Source organism: Narcine bancroftii, chromosome 11 (genome assembly GCF_036971445.1).
Source record: "Narcine bancroftii isolate sNarBan1 chromosome 11, sNarBan1.hap1, whole genome shotgun sequence".
Lineage (NCBI taxonomy): Eukaryota > Metazoa > Chordata > Chondrichthyes > Torpediniformes > Narcinidae > Narcine > Narcine bancroftii.
The window spans coordinates 48,894,133-48,905,595 of NC_091479.1; the positions used below are offsets into that span (position 1 = coordinate 48,894,133).

Sequence of the window (11,463 nt, forward strand, 5' to 3'; positions counted from 1 at the left end):
CAATGTTCTGTGTTCAATGCTGTTGAGCAAATAAGGAGGGTTCCAACAGTCCCAGTCAGGATGGTGATAAAGATGGGGACAGATGTGGCTTTGCTGAGGGCCCCTGCTTCAGCTCCAACTCTTCCCAACAAAGCCTGTGCACCGTGTACATGGCTCAATGTCCGTGGGACCTTCTCTCGTGGTCTTGTATTTCCTTGTGACAGGAAAGGAGGGGACTTGAGCTCTGCTTCCCTGTTCTCTCCCAACAACTGATCCTAATTCTCCTCATATTTTTGCTGAATCATTACAATTAAACGCAGTTTGAATTTCCAGACTTTACTGTGGCATTCCCTGAAAAAAATTATTTCCCGCCACTCAGATCTTTTCACAGAGTCATAAAGTTTCCCAGCTTAGAAACAGGCCCTTTGGCCCAACTACAGATTGACTGTCAGAGTTCAGTGCATGACGTCACATTCAACCCTGAGATTCTTGTTCCTGTAGGCGAGGCAGAGTTACCACTTCTTGGTCATGCCAAAAAGAACCAACTCAACCTACGCAGCTAAACAAATAAAGAACAACTGGGAACAAATGGTGCCATATTGATTCCGATTTATTGTCAAGTACACACATAAAAACTCAGAGATTCATTTTTCCTCTGGACAGACACAAATACCACTTATTGGAGGTCTAAAAAACTGTACACAACATATACATGTAAACACATGAAGAACTGTAAACAAAGTGTACAATACATTTGAAAAAAATCGTTAAAGTCTAAACATAAGAGTCCTTAAATGAGTCCCGTAAGCCAACTACCCAGAGCCAACGTAACCCCACTACCCACAGCTGCCTTAACCCCACTACCCAGAGCCGCCATAACACCGCCACCCAGAGCCGCCGTAAACCCACTAACCAGAGCCGCCATAACCCTACCACCGAGAGGTGCCGTAACCCCACTACCCAGAGCCACCGTAACCCCACGACCCAGAGCCAACGTAACCCCACTACTCACAGCTGCCTTAACCCCATGACCCAGACCGCCATAACACCGCCACCCAGAGGTACCGTAACCCCACCACGCCATAACCCCACCATCCAGAGCCGCCGCAACCCCACCACCCTGAGCCACCATAACCCCACTACCCAGAGCTACCATAACGCCACTACACAGACCCACCATATCCAAACTACCCAGAATCACCTTAACCCCACTAAACAGAGCCACCATAACCCCACTATCCAGAGCCATCGTAACCCCACTAACCAAAGCCACAGTAATCCCCACTACCCAGCGCCAACATAACCCCACTACCCAGAGCCACCGTAACCCCACTACCCTAGCCACCATAACCCCACTACCCAGACCCACCATAACCCCACCACCCAGAGCAACCGTAAACCCACTCTCCAGAGCCACCGTAACCCCACTACCCGGAGCCACAATAACCCGACTGCCCAGAGTCATCGTGACCTGACTACCCAGAGCCACCGTAACCAAACTACCCAGAGCCACCGTACCCACACTACCCAGAGCCACCGTAATCCAACTACCCAGAGCCACCGTAACTCCACGACCCAGAGCCGCCGTAACTCCACAATCCAGAGCCGCCGTAACCCCACTACCCAGAGCCACCGTAACCCCACTACCCAGAGCCACCGTAACCCCACGTCCCAGAGCCACTGTAACCCCATGACCCAGAGCCACCGTAACCCCACTATCCAGAGGCACCGTAACCCCCACTACCAGAGCCACCGTAACCCCACTACCCAGGGTCACCGTAGCCCGACTACCCAGAGCCACCGTAACCCCACTACTCAGAGACACCTTAATCCCCCTAACCAGAGCCACTGTAACCCTACGACCCAGATCCACCAAAATCCCACGACCCAGAGCCACCGTAACCCCCACGACCCAGAGCCGCCGTAAACCCACTAACCAGAGCCGCCATAACCCTACCACCGAGAGGTGTCGTAAACCCACCACTCATAGCCGCCATAACCCCACAACCCAGAGACACTGTAACCCGACAACCCAGAGCCACCGTAAGCCCACGACCCAGAGCCACCGTAACCCCACTAACCAGAGCCACCGTAACCCTCACTACCCAGAGCCACTGTAACCCCACTACCCAGAGCCACCTTAATCACACTACACAGAGCCACCGAAACACCACGACCCAGAGCCACCGTAATCCCACATCCCAGAGCCACCGTAACCCCCATGGCCCAGAGCCACCGTAACCCCACTACCGAGTGCCACTGTAACCCCACGACCCTGAGACACCATAACCCCACTACCCAGAGCCACCATAACCCCACTCCCCAGAGCCGCCATAACCCCACTAACCTGAGCTGCCGTAACCCCACCACCCTGAGGCGCCGTAGCTCCACCACCCAGTGGCGCCGTCACCCCACGACCCAGAGCTGCCTTAACCAAATGACCCAGAGCCGCCGTAGCCCCATGACCCAGAGACGCCATAGCCCCACTACCCAGAGCTGCCGTAACCCATTACACAGAGCCGCCATAACCCCACTACCCAGAGCCACTGTAACCCCACTACCCAGAGCCGCCGTAACCCCACTACCCAGAAACGCCGTAACCCCATTACCCAGAGCCACCGTAACCCCACAACCCTGAGCTGCCATAACCCCACGACCCAGAGCCGCCGTAACCCCACGAGCCAGAGCCACCGTAACCCCACGACTGAGAACCGCCATAACCTCATGACCCAGAGCCACTGTGACCCCATGATCCAGAGCCGCCGTAACCCCACTACCCAGAGCCGCCATAACCCCACGACCTAGAGCCGCCGTAACCCCAATACCCAGAGCCGCCGTAACCCCACAACCCAGAGCCGCCCTTACCCAACTACCCAGAGCCTCCGTAACCCCACTACCCAGAGTCGCCGTAACCCCTCTACCCAGAGCCGCCGTAACCCCACAACCCTGAGCCGCCATAATCCCACGACCCAGAGCCGCCGTAACCCCATGACCCAGAGCCACCGTAACCCCACGACTGAGAGCCGCCATAACCTCATGACCCAGAGCCACAGTGACCCCACGATCCAGAGCCGCCGTAACCCCACGACCCAGAGCCGCCGTAACCCCACTAGCCAGAGCCGACGTAACCCCACGACCCAGAGCCACCGTAACCCCACGACTCAGAGCCGCCGTAACCCCACGACCCAGAGCCGCCGTAACCCCACGACCCAGAGCCGCCATAACCCCACGACCCAGAGCCGCCGTAAACCCACAACCCTGAGCCGCCATAATCCCACGACCCAGAGCCGCCGTAACCCCATGACCCAGAGCCACCGTAACCCCACGACTGAGAGCCGCCATAACCTCATGACCCAGAGCCACAGTGACCCCACGATCCAGAGCCGCCGTAACCCCACGACCCAGAGCCGCCGTAACCCCACGACCCAGAGCCACCGTAACCCCACTAGCCAGAGCCGCCGTAATCCCACTAGCCAGAGCCGCCTCAACCCGACTACCCAGAGCCGCCGTAACCACACTACCCAGAGCCGCCGTAACCCCACTACCCAGAGCCGCCATATCCCCACTACACAGAGCCGCCGTAACCCCACTACCCAGAGCCGCCGTAACCCCACTACCCAGAGCCGCCGTAACCCCACTACCCAGAGCCGCCGTAACCCCATTACCCAGAGCCGCCGTAACCCCACTACCCAGAGCCGTCGTAACCCTACTACCCTGAGCCGCCGTAACCCCACTACCCAGAGCCACCGTAACCCCCACTACCCAGAGCCACTGTAACCCCACTACCCAGGGCCACTGTAACCCCACCCTGTGCAGTGGCATTTCTAGTTGGGACGTGCCTTTGTTTTTGATCATTTAAAAACAGCTTAACTGTACTTATAAATACCACTGATATTATTATTTTACATTCTAAAAAATTCCAAATTCTGAAAGTGTCTGGTCCACAGGATGTTGGATAAATGATTGAGCACCTGGAAACAGAAAGAAGAAAGACTTAGAGAAGAGAAATCAAACTATTATATAAACACAATATCATAACAGTCCAATGACAACAAGGTTGTAAATTACTTCAACAATTATAACATGGCGAATTGTAAAAAGTCACAAAATTATATAATACGACAAATTCTATCCTCTCACCTTCTGAACTTCTCGGGTAAGTACAAATCATTTCACTACCATTAAAGTAAAACACAAAATAATAAAGCAAGTTTCTCGTGATCTCATAAATTACGAAAATATTGAATAAAAGGAGCCCATAAGCAGAGATAGATTAAATGTGATCAAGGTAGAAGAACATCGGAGATTCCCCAAAGTATCTTTTCCTTTAGCAGGCCCTTTCCACATCCAGAAGGACTATTACACAGCTGACATCCGCCAGGAGGCGCAGTCCAAATCCGGCACCTGTCAGACAGACCATCCCACAACAGGCACCTGACCAATCCTCATCTGGCATCTGGGAGATGGACTATCCACACCTGGCACCTGGCAGGTGGACCATTCCACATCTAGCAGGCAGACCATTCCACATCTCGCAGGCAGACCATCCCACATCCGGCACCTGGCAGGCGGACCATTCCACATCTGGCAACTGGTAGGCGGACAATTCCACATCTGGCATCTGGCAGGAGGACCATCCCACATCTGGCATATGGCAGCAAAGCTATTCCACATCTGGCATCTAGCAGCAGGAACATTCCACGTTCGGCATCTGAAAGGTGGACTATTCCACATCTGGCAGGCCGACCATTCCACATCCGGCATCTTGCAGCAGAAACATTCCACATCCGGCATCTGGGATTTGGAGGATTCCACATCAAGCAGGAGGAAGGGACAACTGGGGAAATGACCAACTCACATATACCAGAAGCAACACCAAATAAACAAAGGAGGCTGCAGATTTTCACGAATGTCAAATTCCTAAGCATTAAAATTCTGAGGATCTGTCATGGAGTCTCCATGGTGATGCATTCAAAAAAAGGGCTATTGGTTATACTGTGTGATATGCCTGAGGAGATTCATTATCGCAATGAAGACACACCTTAACCTCCACAGGTGTACTATGCAGATCATTCTGGTAGGTTGCATCACTGCCTGGTCTGGAGGTGCCATATCTCAGGAAAATCATAATTTCGAGAGGGGGTTTATCTCTCCCTGTAACATCACAGGCACCAGAATTCACTCCAGTCAGAATCTATACATGACATGCTGTCTTAAAATAAAAGTCTCTATCATGGAAAACCTCCACCACCCAGACCATAAATTCCTCACTCTACTATCATTGGATAAGGTACTGGAGCCTGAGGAATAGAGGTCAATGCCACAATGTCAGTTTCTTCCCTGATGCCACCAGATCCTGTATAATCAATGAGCCAAAGACACAGCCTTGCTTTTTTGTGCACTGTTAACTTTATTTTTAAGTCTAGTTCTGAACGATGGTTATAAGATGAATGTTTTCTCCATCCTGCTGCCCCAAATCACCAAATATTAGGACATGTTCTTGACAATAAATCCTGATTCTGAACCTGACAAGATATGAAAGGTATCTTCACAAAAAGTGGAAATAGGTGCATGAGACCAAAAAATATGTAAACAATTACCTTCCCAGCAGGAGGCACACTGCACATCCGGCATCTGGATTGAGGCTCTTTCCACATCCGGCAGGAGGACTATTCCACATCCAGCATCCGGCAGGAGTCCCATTCCACATCCGGCAGGAGGCCCATTTCACATCCGGCATCCGGATGGAGGCCCATTCCACATCCGGCAGGAGGACTATACCACATCCAGCATCTGGCAGGAGGCCCATTCCACATCCGGCTGGTGGCCCCTTTCATATCCGGTACCCGGCAGGAGGCCCATTGCTTCAAAGGCATGAGGCTCTCTTTTAAAATATTTTTAGTGGCCTTTAAGAAACAGGAAACAAACAGAAGCCATTAATCAATGGTTATACATAAAAAGGAAGATTCAGATAAAATACAAATTATAAAAATAATTGATCATGTCTAACCATTATATCATAACAAACAGAAATAAAGTGATAAACATTTAAACAATTATAACATATGTCTAATAGAACATGATTTAAAGAGTATACGATACTCCAATTTCATTCCCCTTCCCTTCTGAAGTTCTTTAGTGAGTACATAATATTTCAATATCATTAAAGAAACACAAACATATAAAGCAAGGTCCCAGTGATTAAATGTTAAAAAAATGTTGAATTAAAGGTGCCCATGGACACAGAATGTTTAAATGTGAATCTGTGGAAGAACATCTGATTAATTCTAAGTAAGGCCTGCCACCATATTACAGCGTAATTGAGTGATTTTAGGGGCAACAGCATCTTTCCAACCCATCAATATTGAACGTCGATCAACAAGGGAGGCAAAAGAGATGACATGTGGTTAATTCATAGTTCAATTCATTTAGGTTGTCTCTGTTGATCCAAAAGGAGCAATATTAGATTAGTTATCCACTTCAGGACATCCTTCAATACCATTGTTCCCTCAGTGCTGGTCAAAAAGCAACTAACTCTATCCCTCTGTACCTCACTCTGCAATTGGATCTTTGACATTCTCATTGGAAGACTACAGTCAGGACGAATTGGAAACAAGGTCTCTTCCCCACTGATCATCAACGCAGGCGCAGTCCAAGGATGTGTGCTTAGCCCCCTGCTCTACTCTCTGTAAACCCATGACTGTGTGTGGTGAGCCATAATTCCATTGCTATCAACATGTTGGCGGATGACACTACAATTGTCAGCAAACAATAAATGGCAATGATGAAGCGAAGAAGGAAGGACATAGATCAGCTGATTGAATGCTAACAAATCAAACTTTTCACTCAATGTCAACAAAACAATGGATAAGATTTTGGATTCTGCAGGAAGTCAAAAGAACACGACCCAGTCTTCATGGAGGTCTCAGGAGTGCAGATGTTCGCGAATGTCAAATTCCTAAGCATTAAAACTCTGAGGATCTGTCATGGAACCTCCATCGTGATGCTTTCACAAAAAAACCTCACCATTGGCTATACTGTGTGATGTGCCTGAGGAGATTCATTATCGCAATGAAGACACTCCTTAACCTCCACAGGTGTACTATGCAGATCATTCTGGTAGGTTGCATCACTGCCTGGTCTGGAGGTGCCATATCTCAGGAAAATCATAATTTCGAGAGGGTTTTTATCTCTCCCTGTAACATCACAGGCACTAGAATTCACTCCAGTCAGAATCTATACATGACATGCTGTCTTAAAATAAAAGTCTCTATCATGGAAAACCTCCACCATCCAGATCATAACTTCCTCACTCTACTATCATTGGATAAGGTACTGGAGCCTGAGGAATAGAGGTCAATGCCACAATGTCAGTTTCTTCCCTGATGCCACCAGATCCTGCATAATCAATGAGCCAAAGACACAGCCTTGCTTTTTTGTGCACTGTTAACTTTATTCTTAAGAGTAGTTCTGAACGATGGTTATAAGATGAATGTTTGCTCCATCCTGCTGCCCCAAATCACCAAATATTAGGACATCTTCTTGACAATAAATCCTGATTCTGAACCTGACAAGATATGAAAGGTATCTTCACAAAAAGTGAAAATAGGTGCATGAGACCAAAAAATATGTAAACAATTACCTTCCCAGCAGGAGGCACACTGCACATCCGGCATCCGGATTGAGGCTCTTTCCACATCCGGCAGGAGGACTATTCCACATCCAGCATCCGGCAGGAGTCCCATTCCACATCCGGCAGGAGGCCCATTTCACATCCGGCATCCGCATGGAGGCCCATTCCACATCCGGCAGGAGGACTAAGCCACATCCGGCATCTGGCAGGAAGCCCTTTCCACATCCGGCTGGTGGCCCATTTCATATCCCGTACCCGGCAGGAGGCCCATTGCTTCAAAGGCATGAGGCTCTCTTTTAAAATATTTTCAGTGGCCTTTAAGAAACAGGAAACAAACAGAAGCCATTAATCAATGGTAATACATAAAAAGGAAGATTCAGATAAAATACAAATTATAAAAATAAATTGATCATGTCTAAACATTATATCATAACAAACAGAAATAAAGTGATAAACATTTAAACAATTATAACATATGTCTAATAGAACATGATTTAAAGAGTATACGATACTCCAAATTCCTTCCCCTTCCCTTCTGAAGTTCTTTAGTGAGTACATAAAATTTCACTACCATTAAAGAAACACAAACATATAAAGCAAGGTCCCAGTGATTAAATGTTACAAAAATGTTGAAATAAAGGTGCCCATGGACACAGAATTTTAAATGTGAATCTGTGGAAAAACATCTGATTAATTCAAAGTTAGGGCTGCCACCATATCACAGAGGAATTGAGTGTTTTTAGGGGCAACAGCATCTTTCCAACTCATCAATATTGAACGTCGAGCAACAAGGGAGGCAAAAGAGACGACATGTGGTTAATTCATAGTTCAATTCATTTAGGTTGTCTCTGTTGATCCAAAAGGAGCAATTTTGGATGAGTTATCAACATCAGGACGTCCTTCAATACCATTGTTTCCTCAGTTCTGGTCAAAAATCAACTAACTCTATCCCTCTGTACCGCACTCTGCAATTGGATCTTTGACATTCTCATTGGAAGACCACAGTCAGGATGAATTGGAAACAAGGGCTCTTCCCCACTGATCATCAACACAGGCGCAGTCCAAGGATGTGTGCTTAGCCCCCAGCTCTACTCTCTGTAAATCCATGACTGTGTGTGGTGAGCCATAATTCCATTGCTATCGACATGTTGGCGGATGACACCACAATTGTGAGCAAACAATAAATGGCAATGATGAAGCGAAGAAGGAAGGACATAGATCAGCTGGTTGAATGCTAACAAATCAAACTTTTCACTCAATGTCAACAAAACAAAGGACAAGATTTTGGATTCTGCAGGAAGTCAAAAGAACACGACCCAGTCTTCATGGAGGTCTCAGGAGTACAGATGTTCACGAACGTCAAATTCCTAAGCATTAAACTCTGAGGATCTGTCATGGAGCCTCCATGGTGATGCTTTCACAAAAAAGCCTCACCATTGGCTCTATTGTGTGATGTGCCTGAGATTCATTATCGCAATGAAGACACACCTTAACCTCCACAGGTGTACTATGCAGATCATTCTGGTAGGTTGCATCACTGCCTGGCTTGGATGTGCCATATCTCAGGAAAATCATAATTTCGAGAGGGTTTTTATCTCTCCCTGTAACATCACAGGCACTAGAATTCACTCCAGTCAGAATCTATACATGACATGCTGTCTTAAAATAAAAGTCTCTATCATGGAAAACCTCCACCATCCAGACCATAACTTCCTCACTCTACTATCATTGGATAAGGTACTGGAGCCTGAGGAATAGAGGTCAATGCCACAATGTCAGTTTCTTCCCTGATGCCACCAGATCCTGTATAATCAATGAGCCGAAGACACAGCCTTACTTTTTTGTGCACTGTTAACTTTATTTTTAAGAGTAGTTCTGAACGATGGTTATAAGATGAATGTTTGCTCCATCCTGCTGCCCCAAATCACCAAATATTAGGACATGTTCTTGACAATAAATCCTGATTCTGAACCTGACAAGATATGAAAGGTATCTTCACAAAAAGTGGAAATAGGTGCATGAGACCAAAAAATATGTAAACAATTACCTTCCCAGCAGGAGGCACACTGCACATCCAGCATCCAGATTGAGGCTCTTTCCACATCCGGCAGGAGGACTATTCCACATCCAGCATCCGGCAGGAGTCCCATTCCACATCCGGCAGGAGGCCCATTTCACATCCGGCATCCGGATGGAGGCCCATTCCACATCCGGCAGGAGGACTATACCACATCCGGCATCTGGCAGGAGGCCCATTCCACATCCGGCTGGTGGCCCCTTTCATATCCGGTACCCGGCAGGAGGCCCATTGCTTCAAAGGCATGAGGCTCTCTTTTAAAATATTTTCAGTGGCCTTTAAGAAACAGGAAACAAACAGAAGCCATTAATCAATGGTAATACATAAAAAGGAAGATTCAGATAAAATACAAATTATAAAAATAATTGATCATGTCTAACCATTATATCATAACAAACAGAAATAAAGTGATAAACATTTAAACAATTATAACATATGTCTAATAGAACATGATTTAAAGAGTATACGATACTCCAAATTCCTTCACCTTCCCTTCTGAAGTTCTTTTGTGAGTACATAAAATTTCTCTACCATTAAAGAAAACAAACATATAAAGCAAGGTCCCAGTGATTAAATGTTACAAAAATGTTGAATTAAAGGTGCCCATGGACACAGAATGTTTAAATGTGAATCTGTGGAAGAACATCTGATTAATTCAAAGTTAGGCCTGCCACCATATCACAGAGGAATTGAGTGTTTTTAGGGGCAACAGCATCTTTCTAACTCATCAATATTGAACGTCGAGCAACAAGGGAGGCAAAAGAGACGACATGTGGTTAATTCATACTTCAATTCATTTAGGTTGTCTCTGTTGATCCAAAAGGAGCAATTTTGGATGAGTTATCAACATCCGGTCGTCCTTCAATACCATTGTTTCCTCAGTTCTGGTCAAAAATCAACTAACTCTATCCCTCTGTTCTTTACTCTGCAATTGGATCTTTGACATTCTCATTGGAAGACCACAGTCAGGATGAATTGGAAACAAGGGCTCTTCCCCACTGATCATCAACACAGGCGCAGTCCAAGGATGTGTGCTTAGCCCCCTGCTCTACTCTCTGTAAACCCATGACTGTGTGTGGTGAGCCATAATTCCATTGCTATCAACATGTTGGCGGATGACACTACAATTGTCAGCAAACAATAAATGGCAATGATGAAGCGAGGAAGGAAGGACATAGATCAGCTGGTTGAATGCTAACAAATCAAACTTTTCACTCAATGTCAAAAAAACAAAGGACAAGATTTTGGATTCTGCAGGAAGTCAAAAGAACACGACCCAGTCTTCATGGAGGTCTCAGGAGTGCAGATGTTCACGAATGTCAAATTCCTAAGCATTAAAACTCTGAGGATCTGTCATGGAACCTCAATCGTGATGCTTTCACAAAAAAACCTCACCATTGGCTATACCGTGTGATGTGCCTGAGGAGATTCATTATCGCAATGAAGACACTCCTTAACTTCCACAGGTGTACTATGCAGATCATTCTGGTAGGTTGCATCACTGCCTGGTCTGGAGGTGCCATATCTCAGGAAAATCATAATTTCGAGAGGGTTTTTATCTCTCCCTGTAACATCACAGGCACTAGAATTCACTCCAGTCAGAATCTATACATGACATGCTGTCTTAAAATAAAAGTCTCTATCATGGAAAACCTCCACCATCCAGACCATAACTTCCTCACTCTACTATCATTGGATAAGGTACTGGAGCCTGAGGAATAGAGGTCAATGCCACAATGTCAGTTTCTTCCCTGATGCCACCAGATCCTGTATA

General features: G+C 46.8%; 1 protein-coding gene across 2 annotated transcripts; it reads right to left on the reverse strand.

Moving 5' to 3' along the window:
- Window positions 1-571: 571 nt before the first annotated feature.
- LOC138745352 (ice nucleation protein-like) lies at window positions 572-9,962 on the reverse strand. Of its 2 annotated transcripts, none has more exons than XM_069902334.1 (2): window positions 9,660-9,962; window positions 572-3,950 (listed from the first exon to the last, which is right to left on the reverse strand). In XM_069902334.1, the coding sequence occupies exon 2, from the start codon at window positions 3,832-3,834 to the stop codon at window positions 2,386-2,388; it is 1,449 nt and encodes a 482-aa protein (XP_069758435.1). In that variant the 5' UTR covers window positions 3,835-3,950; window positions 9,660-9,962; the 3' UTR covers window positions 572-2,385. The 2 variants fall into 2 exon arrangements, with proteins under 2 accessions (XP_069758435.1, XP_069758434.1); XM_069902333.1 differs by lacking the exon at window positions 9,660-9,962 and adding an exon at window positions 5,580-5,875.
- Window positions 9,963-11,463: the final 1,501 nt, after the last annotated feature.

Excerpts from the sequence above, each read along its gene's own strand:
- LOC138745352 (XM_069902334.1), bottom strand. The coding sequence starts at position 3,834 with ATGATCAAAAACAAAGGCACGTCCCAACTAGAAATGCCACTGCACAGG.